Raw genomic sequence first — 20,160 nt, 5'->3', positions numbered from 1 at the left:
CCCAGGTTGTTGATGTGTGCTGGACTCTGATTTTGCTGTTTTTGTTACTCTGGGCAATTTACCACTGCTAACCAGTGCTGAAGTGTAAGTGCTCCTTTACAAAATGTGTATGTAATTGGCTTATCCATCATTGGCATATTTGATTTACTAGTAAGTCCCTAGTAAAGTGCACTAGAGGTGCAAGAGCCTGTAAATCAAATGCTACTAGTGGGCCTGCAGCACTGGTTGTGCCACCCACATAAGTAGCTCTGTAATCATGTCTCAGATCTGCCATTGCAGTGTCTGTGTGTGTACTTTTAACCGTAAATTTGACTTGGCAAGTGCACCCACTTGCCAGGCCTAAACCTACCCTTTCCTTACATGTAAGGCACCCCTAAGGTAGGCCCTAGGTAGCCCCAAGGGCAGGGTGCAGTGTATGGCTAAGGTAGGACATATACTGTAGTAATGTGTTTTATATGTCCTGACAGTGGAATATTGCTACATTCGTTTTTCACTGTTGCAAGGCCTGTCCCTCTCATAGGTTAACGTGGGGGCTACCTTTAAATCCGATGAAAGTGTAGATTCCCTTTGGGAGCGGATGGACATGTGGAGTTTGGGGTCTCTGAGCTCACAATTTAAAAATTCATCTTTTAGTAAAGTTGATTTTAAGATTGTGTGTTTGAAAATGCCACTTTTAGAAAGTGAGCATTTTCTTGCTTATACCGTTTCTGTGACTCTGCCTGTTTGTGGATTCCCTGTCTGGGTCAGTTTGACAGTTAGGATGGTTGCACCTCACACTAGATAGTGACACAAAGGGAGCTGGGGTGTAGTCTGCATTTCCTGATGAGCCATCTGTGCTAGGAGGGAGGGGAGGAGTGGTCACTTACACCTGAAAGGGCTGTGCCTGTCCTCACACAATGCCGTCTCCACCCCCCTGGTGAGTGTCTGGGGCCTGGCCTGGACAAGGCAGGATTTCACATTCACAAGAGACTTTACTTTGAAGTAGGCCTACTTCAAATGAGAAATTGGGTATAAGAGGGGTACCCAAAACCACAGACTTTAGAACACTTCTGGAAACAAGAGGAACCTCTGCCTGGAGAAGAGCTGAGGAGAAGTGCTGCCCTGCAGTGACTGTGCTTTGTGGAGCTATTCTGCAGTTGCTGCTTCTGCCAGAGTAAGAGGGCAAAGACTGGACTTTGTGTGCCTTCCATCTTGTAATGAAATCTCCAAGTGCTTGATTTAGAGCTTGTCTCCTGTTGTTTGAAGTCTCAGGGACATCAAAGACTTCTCTCTGCCAGCACCTGGAGTCTCTGGAGAGACTCCTGCTCTAACAAGTGGAGCCCTATCCAGTCCCTGGGCCCTTGAAAGGAAAGCTGGTGGAAATCCAAGGAAATCGACTTCGAACAACTTCGGACCGACGCCGCTGCTGAATCCGGTGACGCTGCCTGCAACCGACTCCATGATCTTCGCTGGAGTGTGACGACCTTCGCAGGCCCGATGCCGCTGCAGCCCTGCTGAAGTCCGCGACTCCATCGAAGTCGCCGCACCACGTCGTGATTGACGCCGCTCAAAGTGCGATCCCCAACTTTGCGCATCGACTTGTTTTCACTCTTCACCAAAGGTACTGTACTTGGGGGTCTACATGACTCCGTGTCTGGCGCCACCAATGGGGGTAAGCAGGGGGTAGCTGAGGGTGATTCTCTTTTAACCTGACTAGAGTGAAGGTCCTTGCTTGAACGGGGGTAACCTGACTGTCAACCAAGACCCCATTTCTAACACTGGAGATTTGTGATGCATGTAACATATCTATGTTCATAGAGTGTCAATACCAGAGTGCAGAAATAATGTGGGCAGATAACTACGCACAAGGGCCATGACTTCTAATTCTTCTGCGCTGCACATGCCTAATTTTTTAAGTAAAAGCAGCACAAACTTACAAAATATTATTGTAATTTGTAAGTTTGGGCTTATTTTGCGTTAAATAATTAGGGAAATCCAGTGCAATAATAGTATATTTCTGGGCCAAGGTATCTACAAGATGAAACTCAATGCTGGCCACATCCCCTACAAGAAAGTCATTGTGTATGTGACATTTGCTTAAAAACGTAAATACCTCACCCACAACATACAGCAGGGATGGCTGTGTAAGAGTGTTTGAACCAATAACGTAAGCTTGGAGTAGAATTGAAACACATAGGCATGACATTTGTACACTTGACCTCACCTGAAATTGACACTACTCAGTTTAGCAGAGTTCACATGAACGTCAGGCTGCAGGCAGATGTCCCACAGTGCCCAACATTCTGTTACAGGACCCAGACGATGACAGCTTCAAAACAACCCCTACCTGTCCAATACATGAGAACCATAGTCTCGATGAGTGGTGGGTACAATGGATGGCAGATGCATAGAGATTTAGAGGGTTATTCTAACTTTGGAGGAGGTGTTAATCCGTCCCAAAAGTGACGGAAAAGTGACGGATTTACCACCAGCCGTATTACGAGTCCATTATATCCTATGGAACTCGTAATACGGCTGGTGGTATATCTGTCACTTTACCGTCACTTTTGGGACGGATTAACACTCCTCCAAAGTTAGAATAACCCCCTTAGATTTGTTGTAGCTGCCAATGTGACAGCTCAGTTGGAAGTGGGAATTAACATGTCAAGAGTGGGATGTGGATGTAGGATGCAATATACAGGTCAACAGACTATTGGCACTGTACACTCATGCAAAGATCCAGATCCCCAAGCATGTGATACATGCAGTAAGAGAGTAGCTAAACCTTGAATAACTATGTATAAAACAGAACTTAAAACTATGTAACACACCTATACTAGCCTAATCTATCCTAACGATACATTACCCACAAGTGGCCCTAACTACCCTGTGCTAAGCTTACTTACCACATTTAACAACACACTCCAAACATTTGCCCCCACCCCCTTATATGACGAGACACATGTAGGACAACATATACTAACCTAAACAGATGCTAACTAATACTAAACAAATATATATTTTTTAGTACTTTTCAAAATGTTTACATATATTTTGTTTTTATTAAAAAACACAAAAGCCCAATCATTAACACCCACCCACAAACTAACATGTAATAATATGAAAACACCACACCCACCTACTTATCCTATCTAAACTACTGCCCTACTCTAACCTATCACTACACCCCCTAAGCCCACTACAAAACTGGATGAGGAATAAGGAGGGAGGGGACAGAATTAGGGGTGAGCGAAGGCAGGAGTTCAGAGGTTTGCCCTCCTCAGGGTTTTCTTTATAGATTTTAGCCTCTGGCTATTTCTGTCCACGTCCCTCTGGAGAGTGTCAAGCTTTCTTATAACTTTATGCATGTCCCTCTGGAGCTGTGAAATGGCGGCCATGTCCAAAGCAGCAGATGTGGTGGTCTGTGTTCCAGACGTAGTTGCTCTTGCAGGTGTGGTAGTCGGTGGTGCTGAAGTGGAAGGTGCAGCAGGTGTGGTGGGTGTTGGTGCCGAGGTTGAAGGTGCAGAAGGTGGGGCTGATATTATGGAGGCCGCTATGCTACTGGCTGCAGTTGTGGTGGTGGCTCCATCCATTGTGGCCAATGCCAGTCCCCCTTGGCTGAAAGCCCGCCATTCTCCTGTGGCTCTCTCTCTCCGATAGTGTCTTACCATCCTCCAGAACCCAGACTCAACATCCAAGATGTGTCTGTACCTCAATACCGGCCTCTGAAAATCCCTGATCTCTGCTGCATTCATGTTGGCAGCTGTAAAAATGAGACAGGCAACCATCAGTGTCATCATTGTGTGATACATGTACAGATAGTAATCTAACATTCTCCCTCAAATTGCACATGCAGTACAAATCACAGTACAGATGATATAATGTACCTGATGAATGAAATGGCTACGCTGCCTATCCATCACTTATTTAACAACACATCAAAGCACAACAAGAGGTGTACCAAAAAAGTGATCTGTGCATTGATGTAGTGCAATGTGTCACAATGCAAATGCAGCAAGCACTTCACATGGGCCAGGCCGACTAAACCTTATCATCTGAGTTAACTTCAACGCACCCAAGACCAGTGATTTGTAGATGTAATTGGCAGGATGGTATGCAGTTGCTAATCATAAGGGGTCAGTGTAGTTTTGGACACATGCATGCTTGAATGAGATGACTGTCATCTACACTGTGACCATCACATCTACCTACATATATGTTCTTCCACTACCCCTTGTGCCTCAGGGGGTAAGGGCATGTAATACATCATCACAACTGTCGAGGACAACCACAAAGCCATGCCCACTTGTACATGGATTTAGTGAGTGAAACACGTGTGAGGAGGGCTGCCACCTAGGAACGAGGTATCCATAGCTCAATCACATCTACATTCATGTTTCCATTTGTGGACAACCATCAACTTCTGATCTGCCAACACAATTCCAAAATCACCCACATTGATGCCAGGCTGGTTTTGACCTGCATGCACGCCTATTACCTACCACATAAGTGTCACGTAAATGGATTACAATTTATGGGGCTAGATGCTGGGGGACAGTTACCCATACAGTCCTACATGTACATTACAGTACAGGGATGCTCAAATCTGTGCAGAAAACTGATTCATCACTGTCTTGTGAAAATGAGGTGTGACTCAGTGACAATATTCTGACACTGGAGCGCTTCCAAGACAAATGTAGGCCTACATGTGGCTACTAATCACCTTGTTCACATGCTGCTGCCTATTGCACAGCACAAGACTCCCAAGATATGACTCTCTGTCTGTGAATGTCTAACCCTTGCATGGAACACTATGTCAACATCCAGTCAAGTAATATATCAGATCACGTGCCAGCTAATCATATCTTGCAATGAGTTCAACACCCAAGAGTCACTCACACAACAGCTGCAATCACTACACAGGACAGACATTATCAAACTAACTGGATACGTCTGGGTCCTCAAATCGAGCCACTTCCCTGATGGTATAGGGGGCCAGTCCACCTATAAGACATGGAAAGGAAAAACATGCTCAATGTCAGATCACTGTACAAACGTGTGGACAACACATCACAGTGTGTAACATTTTATATGAGTGAGCTGCTGATCGTGCAAAATACACTCCAACAGTCATACCACTGCAAACTCACATTGACACTGACACTTCAGTGAGTGATAGACACACAAATGCGCACATGCACTGGGCCTTACAATCATGTGGTGATAAACCTGACTACAAACATTTGTGGCTATTCCATTTCAGATGGTACTCCATGTCATGATTTGTAATTGGTTGACAATTTCAATGGCGCATCCCTGGTGCACTTCAATACAAGTGACTCAGTATTGTGGCTTGTGTATCAAGGGACAATGAGTAACTGTGAGATGGGCATGTGGGTCAATTTTCAGTCTGAAATTATTGTGCATTCAGTGATCCATACCAGATGTGGCACAGTTGTATGTAGGAAACAAATGCTCCATTTGCAGTGACCCCTAAGCCTTCTATGCACCCTTTGCCAACATGATGGCAGGGATCATGTGTGTTAATGATGACAAGGTAGCGGTAAACATGGATAGCCCACTTTGCTGTCCCGATACAGTGAAATGTGGTATGCTGGCAGTGTCTTAGCTGATCATCATTGACAGAATGCATGGGCACAGGTGTTGTCATTGCACCTGAAATGTTTTATTCAGGGCCACATGTACCAAGATCAGGTTTTGTGAGTCACACATTGCGAGACTTAGCAACTGGCAACTTGCAAGTAGGATGATCTGAGGTACTGCACTGTCAATGAAACTGTTTGCAATTTCACAAATGGGGTAGCAAATGACCTACCTCATGAACTTTGATGAGGTAGGTCTCATTTTGCAGACCCCTTGGGAATGGCAGCACTCACGGGGATGCTGGCCTGCTGGGCTCAGCAGACCACAATGTCTGTGACTGCTTTCAAATAGGGATGTATATTTTCATTTCATAAATGCTGTCTTTATTCAGCAGGGGTAAACAGAAAGAATTTCAAAAGTCAATATTACGACTCAAATAATGTTTTCGAAGCAGTCAGTGGTCCGTTTGACACCGTCCTGCTCAGAAACAATATTTGGACATGCATTCACAAAGGGGAAGGGATCCCATGGGGACCCCTCCCCTTTAGCAAATGGGTTAGCACCAACTAGAAAAGGCTGGTAACTGCAATTGTCTAGTGCCAGCATTTACGGTCAAGAAAGAATCAATCAGCGGACTGCGTCTCGATAATAGGAAAGGCACGCCCCATCCTAAATGCCACTAGCAAACCCTGTTTTGTTTTTGGGCAATGTGATAGCAGAATGGCAACATTGGGGGGGTACATTTGAATCAACATTCTTCCTGACATAAACACAATAAATCTGAAAACTAGGCCGTTTGTGAGAATTAAAAATAGATTGATACATGTGGCCTTAAGTAATAGTCGGACATGACTCAACAAAGCACAGGACTGCATTGTTAACATGTATAGACATGTGGAATACATCTCAGTACTGGGAAACTAACAGTTTGTTCTACTTGCATTCAACATGGCCACAAACATTACATGCAGCACTTCAAGGCATCTGCTACTGTCACTCAGGAACATTCTACTGTACACATTTGTCAATGAGATACCCACCAACAGTGCCACCGATCACCACACCCAGGTGGTCCAGCAGGTCCTGTTCTCGGGCCACCAGGTAAGCCCAGCGATGCTTCAGGTGATGCTCATTTCTTGTGTTGAAGACACATTTGAGGTGGTAGAGCACCTTGCCCCAACGCAGCCGCCTTGCCTCATTGTGATACCCTTGTATCACACGCCCACTGATCTCCAGCATTATCGGCAGAAAGTGGCACACCAGCCACACAAAGGTCCCAAGCCCCTCCCCACTCATGCAGGTCAGCCTCACCTTTCCCAACATGTTCAGGCACAACAATTTAAACAGAAAAGGGGAAAAAGGAAGGAAAATAAATCTGAAAAAAGGAAACTTACAACCCAAAATATCAACCCCAACTAACCCACCTAATGTAACCCCCAAACACACACCCAACCATACAAATACAATCTAAAAAACACTAAACTACACAGAAGCACTTAAACAAGTACAATATACAAATAGAATACACAAAAATACAAAAGAGAGACACCACAAGATACAAGAAATGCAATCCAGACTCGAGCAACACCAAGACACAACCACACAGTCAAGAAAAAGCACATGATGTAAAGTGAAAGTACATCCACAGTACCATGTCTGTAAACAGGATTTCCTATTACATCATTTCCTGTCCCCTTTGCGGCCAGTTTTTCGTCTTGCGTGGATTTGTTTTCATGCATACGATGTTTGCATGAATATATTCGACACATAACCTACATGTGTGGCAAAATACCATGCATTACCGGGAAATCTCTATTTGAATGGATATCCGCATGCGTGAGGTGTGCTGGTGGAATTAGCGCTAAGGGCCCATATATGTTTAGTTACCGTTTTCGTTGTTTTTCGACGCATTTGCATAAATATTTTGACTCAATCTGTGTTTGCGTGATTTTCAATGAACATGCATTGTCCCTGTATCAAGATGGAGATAGGATGGTATGGCCTGCAGTGTGTGGTATAGTGGTTGGCCACATGTGGTAGAGCATGCAACTGTGGCCCAGATTTATACCATCTTTGCGCCGCATTTCCTTCATTTTCTGACGTAAAAGCAGGGCAAACTTACAAAAAACAAATGTATTTTGTAAGTTTGCGCCGCTTTTGCATTAATAAATGATGGCAATGCGGCGCTACGAAAGTATAAATCATGGCCTGTGTGTTTTGTGTGTGAATGAACTGTAACAACAATATATGTGCTTCTGAAGGAACGACATGCAATACATTTGACGTAATGCTCATGTATGAATGTGTAACAAATGGGTATCTACATCAGTGATGTACAACAGTCATGATATGTGTTTGTATTATGTGTTGACTCATTTGATGTGTTTAGTTGTTAGACATTGGGGACATTACATTTCACACAACAAACAAAACACAGGGATGATTGAGGATGGCTGATAGGGGCTGTGTCGGATATGTTACCCCTCACATGTCATTAATTGTTGGCTACGGCTTTGTGGTGACTTGTGTGTGAACTACCCATATGTCAGCCATTTGTACATGTTTCTTACATACAGTGTTTGCAACATTGTGCCTTAATTCCACTCATACAATTGTTAGGTGCATGTCAGTTTGAGTCATGAAAATTACCTATGTTACTCATGTTGCTGTGGTGGACCTGCTACCCTGGCTGCATGTGTTCACATACTTTCAGATGTGAATTCCACAGAAATGTCTTGTTCAAGTGTGTGGGCATGTGTACCCTGTGTCAGGATTGGGCTCTATGGTGTTATGGTTTCTTGCGGGTCTAGTCAGGAGTCTGTTGGGGCAACCCTTGAGTCCACAGAGTATCTTTGAAGGAAGAAGTGTACCAAAGCAGAAGAACAGCTAAAGGCATACAAGGGGATAGGGCAGCTATGGTAAGGTAGATAATACAGAAGAGTGAATGCAGAGAAACCTTAGTATGGACAAATATGGAACGTGTCAGTAATGGACAAACATGCAGGGCTTATCACTAAGATTGTACACAGGATAGGGCCCAGAACTTCCCACAGCAACAGGGAACGTCAGTCCCTCTGTGCAGATTAATCTCACAGCTACTCACCACTCAAGCCCCATAGAAAGGTGGCAGCAGAAGTGAATCTGTGTCTGGACCCTTAGGGCACAAACAAGGATTGTACTTACCAACACGAGACTAGCCCTTGTTGGTCTGGCTGGAGGCACAGTAACAATTCCTGGACTACAGCCATAGCACACTGATACTGTTAGGCACTAATGACTACATGCAACACTAGACAATGGATGGGGGCTGGAGTAGCCTCCTAGAAACCAGGCACCAGAACAAATACAAAGTTAAACACTTCTAGGCAGGTGAGGACTGATAGTACACTTACCAGACATGATACCCCAAGAGGAAACAGAAAGCAAGGGAACCAACTAGGAGGCAAAGCCAGGCACAGGGAACAGGCTCTGGTTGACACAAAGGCTGGAACAGGTCTGGGTAGCAGAAAGCAGGTTCTGGCAGAAACAACCATGAACAAGGCTGAGAAACAGGGAGCAGAGTCTGACTGGAATAAGCAGGAACAGCACTGGGTAAACAGAGAGCAGGTTCAGGCATAATCAGGACTGTAACACAATCCAACAAGGGGTCTGGAACACAAATGAATTGTACTCCAATGCACGACGAGGAGCTTCAGGGAATGGCAGCTTCTAAGCAGTTCCAGGCAACAGCATGGCCAGGGCAGAGTCACATCGCTGGGCTGCACAAGAGAGGTCACAGGTGTGTGCAGCTTAAGTCTCTCACAAGTCCTGGAGGAGAGAATCCAGTATAAAGGGACAACCTAACTTTTCCCATAGGAGGAAATGGACAGAAGATTACAGGTCTTACCCACTACCAGGCAGTGCGTTATGGGACGTGAAGTTCATGCAGGCTAATGTAGTTCTTCTATAGCATGCCATATGGAAAAGGGAAGCAAACAGGAGTCAGAATGGGAGTCTGGTGAGTGTTAATTATAATTCCGAGGGTACAGATAGTCCATTTACAGCTCCCCCTACAAATGGGAGGACAGAGACGTAACACATGGCAGTGGCAGGAATTATTTCCAGGGATTGACTGCTCAGGGCATGTGTTGTGAACATTGCTTGTCATACCTGGGACACTCATGCTATTTTCAGAAATGATGCACCTCTTGTCACAAAAGCTCCTTGCAGAGATAGCAAATGTCACACTTACTAATGTCAGGGGTCTGTTCATACATTCCTGTTACTACTGATATTTCATATCCACTGCCTCATGTATGAGGCGCTTATTTACCTTATGATTGGAGATGTCATAGTTGTGTGTCATATGCTACAGTGACCATATTGGCAACGGGAATGTGTGTCATATGCTGCGGTCCTATGATTTTTTCCTTCATATGTGAAATTCAAAAGATTATTTTTTTATGTGTGTGTGATGTTTGCTAAACAAACATATGCATCACATGTGATGTTGCATCAGAAGTAGTCAGATTTGTCTTTGTGACAGGCTCCCTGAGGTATTACTCACATTCCTAAAGAAAATGTGATGGAGAAATAAGTAACCAGAGCAGGAATGTGTGATAAAGTGAGGTGTTTAATTACATATCCTGACAAGGTGTTTAAAGTGACTATTGGTGAAAAAAGTTTTGAACAATTTGCTGTCCGGGGCACATTCCTGCAGCTAGCTTTGGATGTTCCCCCTCATTTTCCCTGACACCATTCTCCTCCTCTTCCTCCTCAGGCTGTTCTTGCTCGGGTTCATATAGGGAGATTGTTCCTCCTCACACAAATGTTGTGCAGGATGGCACAAGTCAATATGATCTTGCAGACCATTTCTGGGACATATAGGAGGCTGCTTCCTGTGATGTCCAGGAACCTGAATCTTGACTTCAGGATGCCAAAGGTCCTTTCTACAATGGTGCATGTCCTCCGATGTGCCTCATTATAGGCACACTCTGCTGCTGTGCTTGGGTTGAGGAATGGAGTCATGATCCATGGCTGGATCCAGTAACCCTGATCAGCTGAAAAATAAAATAGTAGTAAGTATGTTGTTAGTGTTTGCACCAGTAATGTCATGTAGCATGGCAGCTGATATCTTGTGTCATCTGTGACTCATATGTGTTTGTGGTATTGTGTGAGATCCTGGGCTTCTGTGAGGTTTTCTCTACAGTGGGTGGTTTGACTTGACAACTTGTGTTTGGCTCATTGACCTGGTATCTATGATTTTGTTTCCAAACTGCTGGTCAGTATGTATGTACCATGCGTTTTGTAGTGAGCAACATGTTTTAGTGTGCTTTCACTGGAGGGGACATGAAACATCCACACCCACACAACAGATTCAGATGTGGTGGTAACATGGCTGCACTACATGGACTACCATCCAATTGGAGATGTGTCATTGCAGATTAAATGCAACAGTGAGGACCTTTGATTAGGCTTGGTGACAATGCACAACACATCTCCATAAGTTGGCAGCACTGAGGTGTTCAGTATTGACAATGCACACCTGTCCCATGTGTGACTTGGTTCTATGTAAACCTTTGTAGTTCCCTATGCCAGTGGCTCATGTGCAACCGTGCACCTACCTTACCCAACTTGCTCCAGGTAACCTGGCTGAATGCTTTGTGGAGGTGGATGTATCTGTGCAGGAAGGCCATCTACCTGTACATCTGTTATTTTGATGGACAATTGGCTCTTTCAGTGTGTACAGCAGTGTGCAGTTTGCATTAGTGGCACATCAATATGTGTTCATAGCACAGTCCCCTTCCTTATTGTTACCTGGCAGGAGTGATATATGATGTTGGGACTGCCTCGATATTTCCATCTCACGTACATGTGAGTCTGCATCATCATTCTTTGTGTCCCATGGTGTTTGACCTACAGCAACACACATTGCACACCCCTTCCATGGTACATATTGCTTGGGAGGGCGTGGGATTGACAATGTGACCTGCTGTAGTAGAAAATGGTTTGTCTTCCAAGTTGTACTTCCAGTGCAGGCCATGTCATTGTCACTGTGTGCATTGACATTGGGCCTTTGTACCTCAGAGTAGCAGCTAATTTTATTGGCAGCTGTCATTTGTCCATAGGTGTGTATCCCATTGTGTCAGGGTGTACAACATAACTACCTGTGTCACACCTCAGTGTCTTCCTGCCCACTTGTCAATGTAGTGGTGTATGTATAGTGTGTCCTACAGGGTTGCTGTGCCGTGTGTATATTGCTAGGTTAATGGACTTACCGACAAGAAGGCCATTGCCATCTCATTTTTCCTGGAAGTGCTGATTGATGGTGCTGTGGGTAAGATGAAGGAATTATGTACACTCCCAGAATACTTGGCCAAGATGTTGGTAAATAATCCCTGGTGGTCGAACTATGGCCTGCACATTTATGGAGTGGGTGTGCTTTCTGTTCTGGTATAGATGCTCTGTTGCTGCAGGTGGTACAATCCGGACATGGGTGCAGTCAGTTGCACCAAACACATGCAGGAAGCCATGTATTTGATAAAAACCCTGTTTGATCTCCTGCTGCTTCTGCTGGGTGTTTGGGAAGCTGATGTGGCTGGATGTGAGAGAGATGATGGCATCTAGGACCTTGGGAAGGAAGGCGGAGAAGGGGGGCTGTGATATCCCAGCGACCAGGGCACCCATTATTTAGAAGTAGCCACTTGCCAACATGTGCAGGACAGCTAGCAGCTTGGTCACCGGTGGTATATTGTGCGGTGTCTGCAGGCTGGCTGTTATATGTGGCTCAATTTGGCACAGCAGCTGCTGGATGGCTTGCAGTTGAGTCTTTACCTCCGGATGATGTCCTGTTCCCTGAGGCCCTGGAGGGTTGTCCTGGTCCTGAAGACCCTCTCCTGCCTTCTGCATTGCCTTTGGGGGCCATGTTGGGGTGGTGGTGGCTGCTGCTGTTGGTCCTGTGCTCTGCCTCATCTAGCATGCTGCATCAGTAGCACCTCCACGTTGTCCTTATTGAGCGATGCTGTTGCTTGTGTGCGTTTCCCTTAGGTAGTGGTGTATTTGCCTCATTTTAATGCCTGCCCTTACCCAGGCATTAGAATTTGACACAAATCGGGCTTAGCGTAATTTTTCAGGTCTGCCTCCCACCTGTGCGTCATTTTTACCCTGTTGGATAAATATGATGTTAAGGTGTTTGAATCATTTTTTGGACGGGAATGCCTACCTTGCATCTCATTGACACAAGGCTGGTTCACGCATCCTTAAAATGACGCAAACTCCATATGTTTGACGCTAGATGGGTCTAGCATCAAAATATAAATATGAGTTAAGTTTGCTCTGGATTTGCGTAAAAAAAATAACGCAAATCTGGCGCAAACAGAGTATAAATATGGACCTTGGTTTAAAAGCAAACCTTGATTTAGGGGGCTACTGATAACCCAGTAGTTCCTTCAAGTGCCTCAGACTATTATGGAGATTCATTGAAGTTAAGAGATGTTTTAGTTTCTCTCACAGAGTATTTTGCATCCCTTTACAGTTTAGTCAAGATCAAGCAAAAGTTGAATTTTTAATTGGTTCCCATACTGGACCCGCGTTGTCCTGGGCCAATGTTTTTGTGATTAATTCAGCATTTAAAACAATGCATGATTGTGCTTACTTGGTGTATTCTGATGAGGAAGTCCTGTGCCAAATTTCCCGTAAGTTGAATATATGTTTTGACTTATGTGAGTCCCTTTTGTTAGTTGGCTGCTCAAACAACTTGGGTTGAAAGAAAGTTGATTACTCTTACTTTGTTACAGAATGGCTTGAGTGACGAAAAGAAAGGGTACACTGGTTTATTCTCAATGTCCTGAGTCCTCTTCTCAATGTATTGTTTCATCACTGCTAATTGAACCTAGATTATAAGACATACAATAAGAAAGAAATTCTAATTATTCTAGTATGTCAAGAGAATTTTCACCTTCTTGTTCGGAGGTTCCACTCAAACTAGGACCACAACAAAAGTGGGGCAGTCTGAGGACCTTGAACTAAAGAAGGAAAGGAATGCTAGTGAAAGGTATGGCTGTGTCTCTATTGTGGTGATGCAGACATGTTATTCAGCTTGTGATAAATGGCCTCAGACAATTCCAGGAAGAGTTCAATCAAAAGGAAAAGAAGAAATGAGTGTGTCGTCTTCCATATGATAGATGATACTGATAATAATCTGTTCCTTCTAACAATTGCTATAAGGACAGAAGAATAAAAAAGTTGGTAATGGGTCTGCATTATAGGATAGTGCCAGCTGTGGAGTGTTGATTAATCAGAAACTGGACCGCTAAGAATAACATTTCTCAGAAACTTAAGAAGTATCCTGAAATGTTTCAAACTGTTGATGGTTCACCATTAATTCCAGATCCAATATATGAAGCCTATTTTTCACTGCAAGCTCTTAATAAATGACAGTTTCTCCCAGTAAATTAGAATAATCTGTATGCATGTTGGTCTTCTCCAGTAATATCTCTGTCATCACAGATTTGTCAGAAAAAAAATTGTGCTTACGGAAACTTTTTGTCTCCTCCGGATGATAGTAGTGATTCTACTTTGAATTTGATAGTGGCTAACATCTCACTGATGGCACTGCAGTAGTATGCTTACTGTCATGTTTTTTAAATGTAAGGTTGCGTCTCCTCATGTGGAATCAGATCATAGTGCTGTTGCTCCTGCTGGGTGTTTACCCTTTAACTGAAAAGAAGAAGGAGACATAGAAGCCTTATTTGCAGGAACAGTTGCAAATTTGACAACCCTGATCATCTACTGAAGCATCTTTTTCGTATGTTAGAAGAATTAAGACCATCTATCAATGATAAGTGTTTACATTAGATCACCATCAAGGATAGGTATTCCTTACTTAAAGGAAAATTTATAAATAGTTCACAGAGCAAAACATTTTAGAAAACAAGGATCTTCCTATTGGTTATGAAAAAAGGCAACAGGTGAAAAACAGCCTTTCAAAACAAAGTTAGGCATTTTGATTATGGTGTAATGGCATTTGAATCCTTTAATGTGCCTGTCATTTGCCAATGAACTATGTGTTCAATAGTGTATGATGTCTTGAACCAGTTAGAATAGCTCCATTTGAATACTATTCTGGTGAACATCAAGAACATTTGAATTTGGTATAAGCAAGATTTCAGTAACGTTAATTTAGTAAACCTGAGAAAGTAGAAGTTGAAATTGTGGATTTAGATGGCTTTTCTTCTTCAATTTCCAAGGATTTGTAGAAAGTTTCAGTGATTTTAGATTGACACTCACCTTTTAATATAACACAGACGCAAAGTTAATTGCATTTCCCACATTTGTATTGTCAGTTCATAAAGAATTATGCATAGCTAAAACACGAAGAAAGCATTCCATTAGGATGATAGAATGGAAGAGGTTTTTTTTACACTCAGTACAATCAAATACTTCTATTTTAAGCCATCCATATTCATACTAGCCAGTAGCCAGTAAAGTTATACTAAAGAACTGTTATTGGATTTGCTAAGAATGTGCCATGACTGCCATTTCTGTGCACAGAGGAGTTAACACTATGTTGGATTTAGCATTACATTCTTTTTTGTAGTCACCTGTTAATTCTGATTTTCAGGAATATGTTTATGCTTGTCCAGTGAGTGATTAACAAAAGTAAGTACAACCTAGTTACTTTTTACCACTTCCATATAAGGTATTCTCTTAAAGTACAGCAATGTCAAAAAATATTGTGAAACACAAATATCATGGGACAGAATATAGCAGGAATTAATACCAATTTTTTAAATCTTTTATATATTCTTTTAAATGTAGTTAAACATAGTATATTTTTTCATTTTTTATTTCAGGTTTAATTTTTTTTGTGGTATTAGTTATTTTAATGTTAAGTATGTTTATGAGTGTAAGGTTTGTAGGGGAATATGGTGGGAAGGTTTTTAATTTTTTATTTTTTTTAATTGTTCATAATACATGTTTGTAAGTGAATAATATAATTATGTAACTATTTCAGTTATTTAATGGATACTTTTAACAATATGTCAATATATGTTATTTGGACATTGATTATATCATTGTGTAAATTATGTAATGGGGTTTAATAATTGAATATTTTATCCTGTTTAAATATTTTGTTTACTTTTATGCTAATTTCAGATCAATAGTTTTTTTTGTAATTTCTATAAATTATTCAATGCATATATATATACACACACACACACACACACACACACACACATATATTAAGTAGTGGCGGTCCCAACTAGGTAGTTATAGCAATTACTTTTTTTTACTGTATACTGAGCTTTTTTTGTTTTGCCAATAACTTTGGCACCACTTGACGAATCTTCATGAAACTTTAAAAACTCATACTTTGGCCAGTTTACCTGCTTTTCAAAAAGGTTTGGGGTGATCCTTTAAGCAGGAGCAGAGCAAAAAGGGGGCCCTAAAACACTTTTTTCTCATTCTTTGTCAACAGGATTTTTCAAAATTTTGAATACGATTTCAGCCCGAATTGCTAAATAGAATTAGACACAATTTGGCAGAAAGCTAGATCTTGGTCCTGAAAGCACACTTTTTGTGATTTGGTGTAAGTCTATTCAGTAATTTCTGAGATATTAGAGTTTAAATATTATAGCTATATATGTCCCCAGATCTGCAGGTCAGGGTAAAAAGCAAGGCCGTGATTGGCTGGCCACAACCTGGCAGAAAAGTTGAGGCTGCCATTTTCTTTTGTCGCATTGGCTCAGGGGGTGGGAAACGATCAGTGAAAAAACACATAAGGGGTCACGACACAAGTATCCTGACCCCATAGGACACGTAACTGGGGCCCTTAGGGACCTCTCTAGGGCAAAACATTTGTCAAATTATTATTTTTTTCACCCAATCTGTGGATCAATGGATTAACAGCTGGATCTGTGGATCTACGTTATGCGCATCCACCAGTTGATCCATGGATCCAGGAAAAAAATGGAAAAAATCACCCACTGTATCAAAGTTCATGCTACGCACAATGCCAAAGGTAGGGCACAGCTTAGGTTTGGGTGCATGCAGGAGGGGTAGCCTCTGGGCCTGGCCATAGGCCAGGCATGGTGGTCAACCCCCGCTGTGGACTGTGCAGGGTTGGGTGGTTATGGGGGTTGGCTGCAGGGCCTGGTTATGTGGCCAACCCCCACTGCCAAAGGCTGTGTGCAGCACAGGGTTGGGTGGTTACAGGCCCTGTGGCCACCTCTTGCTGGGTACTGCAAAAGGCCACGTTCAGCTCAGGGTTGGGTTGCTATAAGAGTTGGCCACTGGGCAGGTCCTGCAGCCAACCTTTTCTGTGTATGGGTGAAGGCCGTGAGCAGCATGGGGTTGAGTTTTTATAGTAGTTGGCTGCAGGGCAGGCCAAGCGGCCAAACACCACTGCACACCACCAAAGGCCATGGCCAGTGCAGGTATGGGTTATTTTAGGGGCTGGGTTATTATAGTTGTTGGCTGCAGGTCCTGCGGCCACCCACCACTGAGCACAGTCAAAGGCTGTGTGTGGTGGTGGGTGGAATAATGTATAGTAATGAAGGTTACTTTATGTTAAAAAATATGTGGAAATTCACTGGAAAAAAACCAATGTTACAGTGATGTTATAGTTAGGAAATAGAATTTAAAAAAACATAGAAATTTACCTAAAAATCCAAGTGCTACAGGGGCGTTATAGTCAGCTCACATTTTACACATACAAAACCATACTAATTCACCTGTTATAGTTATAGTTATATCAAGTAACTATAACCGACGCTCTAAGGTAACTATAACTTGTGCCCCGCCATGCACAATTACCTGATCAATAATTTTACTGCACATGTTCCAGTGACATTATCAATGATGTTTTCAAAGATGTCATGAAGGCTGCTATTTGTGGGGTAAGTAGCTGTGCATGGCATGGGCGCAAGTTATAGTTACCTGAAATAACTCCATAACAGGTGAATTTCCAAGGTTTTGTACATGTCAAATGTGAGACAAACTTAACATCCATGTATCCTTAGTTTCTTTGGGTTTTTAAGTGTATTTATATATATATATATATATATATATATATATATATATATATATATATATGTATGTATATTTCTCAATTTATTTTGTTTGTTTTAATTTAGGATAAAGAAAAATAAATCTAAGCTTCTAAGCTTTCTGAACTTGAATATTTACCCTACTGTTACATCCAAACATTAGAATGGTGCTTTCAAATGTGTGGTTAACATGGACAGTCAAGAGCGCGTCCTAAACAGGCCTAGTCCACACCCCACAGACTCCAGTTTAGGCAAGCCATAGGGTGTCTCTCTACAGGGTAGTAGAAAGAGATTTAATTGTAGTGTTAAAAATCCAAAACACTTTGTACGGCTCATGCTTTCAGTTTCATAATGAACGGGTCAGTGTTGGTAGCTCAGGGCAAAATCATAAAGCTTAAAATATAACCTACATGGCTGTGGCAAACTCGCGTCTTCGATATGCTGTTCAATCTGACTACATACAGATAGAACCCAACTTCATGAATAAGGAACCTGAGAAGTTAATCCTCGGAAATTCATGAGAAGTTAATGCATGAATCTGGAGTGAAAACCTGTGCAAATGTTCTAGATATTGCACAAATTAAAAAACAAGAACAGTAAACGAACACACACAGCAGTGTTTTAAATTGGTTGACAAAATATTCATACTTGTGTGCTAGTTCTGTGATTACTCACGGTTGCAGGAACTCCATCCAGTTGACGTGCTCCATGGTTGGAAACTAGTATCCCATCAACACCATGTTTGACAGCTTCCAGAGCATCGTCCGCTGTAACAAACATAGGTTAATGTTTCACATTAGCGAGTGCACCATGGAATGTGAGACAGCATTTAGAGGAAGAAAAGTTACAAAACTATAATGATTTTATCTGTTGAAAAATATTTATGCTAATGCTGGAATTACTTGTTGTGTCTTGAACTTCGGGAAAGTGTTAGAATCATTGTTATCATTCAGTGTTTTATTTTTGTCATTCTGTTATACAGATGAGTCTCCTTATATAGCGACGATCTGTAGTGTGACGTAGTGGTAGGGTGGGCACAAAGATACTCACACATTCAGTTGCACACTCAGTCACACATCTATTCACCACTGTGCACACATACATTGTTTGTTCACAAGCACGTATTCATGCACATACCAATTCACAGCACGCAAGTGCACATACATAGACATTCGCACATGCATGCATGCACCCAAACATTTAAAAAGATACTTACTAGGTGCTTGCTGGTCCAGCAGGCGGTGGGAGTGAAATCAGACTGATTCAAAAGAAGATGAGACCACTGTCTCCTGTCATGGGTTGACCTTGTCAGGGGTCACCAATGAGAGGAGGACCTTTCCTACCTCCTCACAATGTGTGATGAGGTTGGCGAGAGTTGCTAACACCCATTCTGTGGCAAGGCGTCAGGAAAGGCATTCAACTGGAAACTGAAGCACCCATGAGGAAAACTGAAGCACCCATGAGGTCTGTGGCTATCAGTTACTAGCTGTCATGATGTGGGGTGGGATTTCAAAGAACTTTGCAGGGCTGATTAGGTCAAGCTCTCAGAGCTATGAAAGCTTCAGTTCAGGTAAGGTTAGCTCAGGCTGCCAGGCACATGTGCATCCAGCACCTGGCTGATTGACCCGACCATTAGGAATGTCTGTCAGGTGACGTTTGACAGATTCTCATCAGGCTGTGCAAAAGGTGGAAAGTGGGGCTCTTCCTCCTTAATGATGGGCCGCCATTGTCCAAATGATCGTCTGCTCTTGTCTCCAACCTTGATGAACATGCATTCTACAAATGAAACTGAAATGACCACATAGCATAAAAAACCCTTTTAAATGGGGTTAACAGATGTTTACTCCTCTAAATGCAGAGCCGATTTTAACATGGGACATGCCACCATTAAACCTGCATAACTGAGTTTTCTGCAAAAGATATCAAGGCCAAATTTGAGCCCTCTTTGGGGATTCTGGCCCATATTTATACTTTTTAAGCGCCGCATTTGCGCCACTTTTTCATGCAAAAACGGCGCAAACTTACAAAATACAATTGTAGGGATATGGAGGGATATGAAAAATAAATAAAATGTGGTGTTTCTTTTTTTTTTTTTTTTTTTTTACAAAGTATTTTGTAAGAAAGTGATTTTTCCCACAAATAGCACAAGCAAACAGTTCTCTGTGCTAATATCTCTCTCTCTTTCCACTTTCAGAAACAGACAGAGTGGAAAAAAAATTCAGCAGTTTGTAAAATTTTAGGTGGTGGTCAATATTTTATTTTTTGTGGTTTATACCTCCTCGCAAATAGTTAAAGAATGAGTGTGGAACCCATGGCGAGCCTGAAAAGCCATACTTTTTGGAAAAGAAGACATAATTATGAAATGCAAAAGGTCATTTGTTAGATTGCTCACAAAAAAACATAGTTCACATAAAAATAGTGAAGTTTATTAGGAGAAATAGATTAAATGCATTTCATTTGTATGTTTTTGCGGTAGAGACTGATATATTTCATAAGTAATTACACAAGTCAAGCTTACATGACTAGCAAATGTGTATTAGGAAAATTT

The 20,160-nt window shown here is 42.3% G+C and overlaps 1 protein-coding gene across 1 annotated transcript in view; it reads right to left on the bottom strand.

Moving 5' to 3' along the window:
* HAO1 (hydroxyacid oxidase 1) overlaps positions 1-20,160 on the bottom strand; it is a 258,027-nt gene that overhangs the window by 40,482 nt on the left and 197,385 nt on the right. The window contains exon 5 of the mRNA XM_069234147.1: positions 18,288-18,379. Coding sequence (XP_069090248.1) covers positions 18,288-18,379 — 92 coding nt within the window. The remainder of the gene's footprint in view (positions 1-18,287; positions 18,380-20,160) is intronic.

The sequence above is a fragment of the Pleurodeles waltl genome, chromosome 5, assembly GCF_031143425.1.
Source record: "Pleurodeles waltl isolate 20211129_DDA chromosome 5, aPleWal1.hap1.20221129, whole genome shotgun sequence".
Classification (NCBI taxonomy): domain Eukaryota; kingdom Metazoa; phylum Chordata; class Amphibia; order Caudata; family Salamandridae; genus Pleurodeles; species Pleurodeles waltl.
The sequence above is the reverse complement of the archived record's forward strand: the minus strand, read 5'-3'. Positions and strand labels throughout refer to the sequence as shown.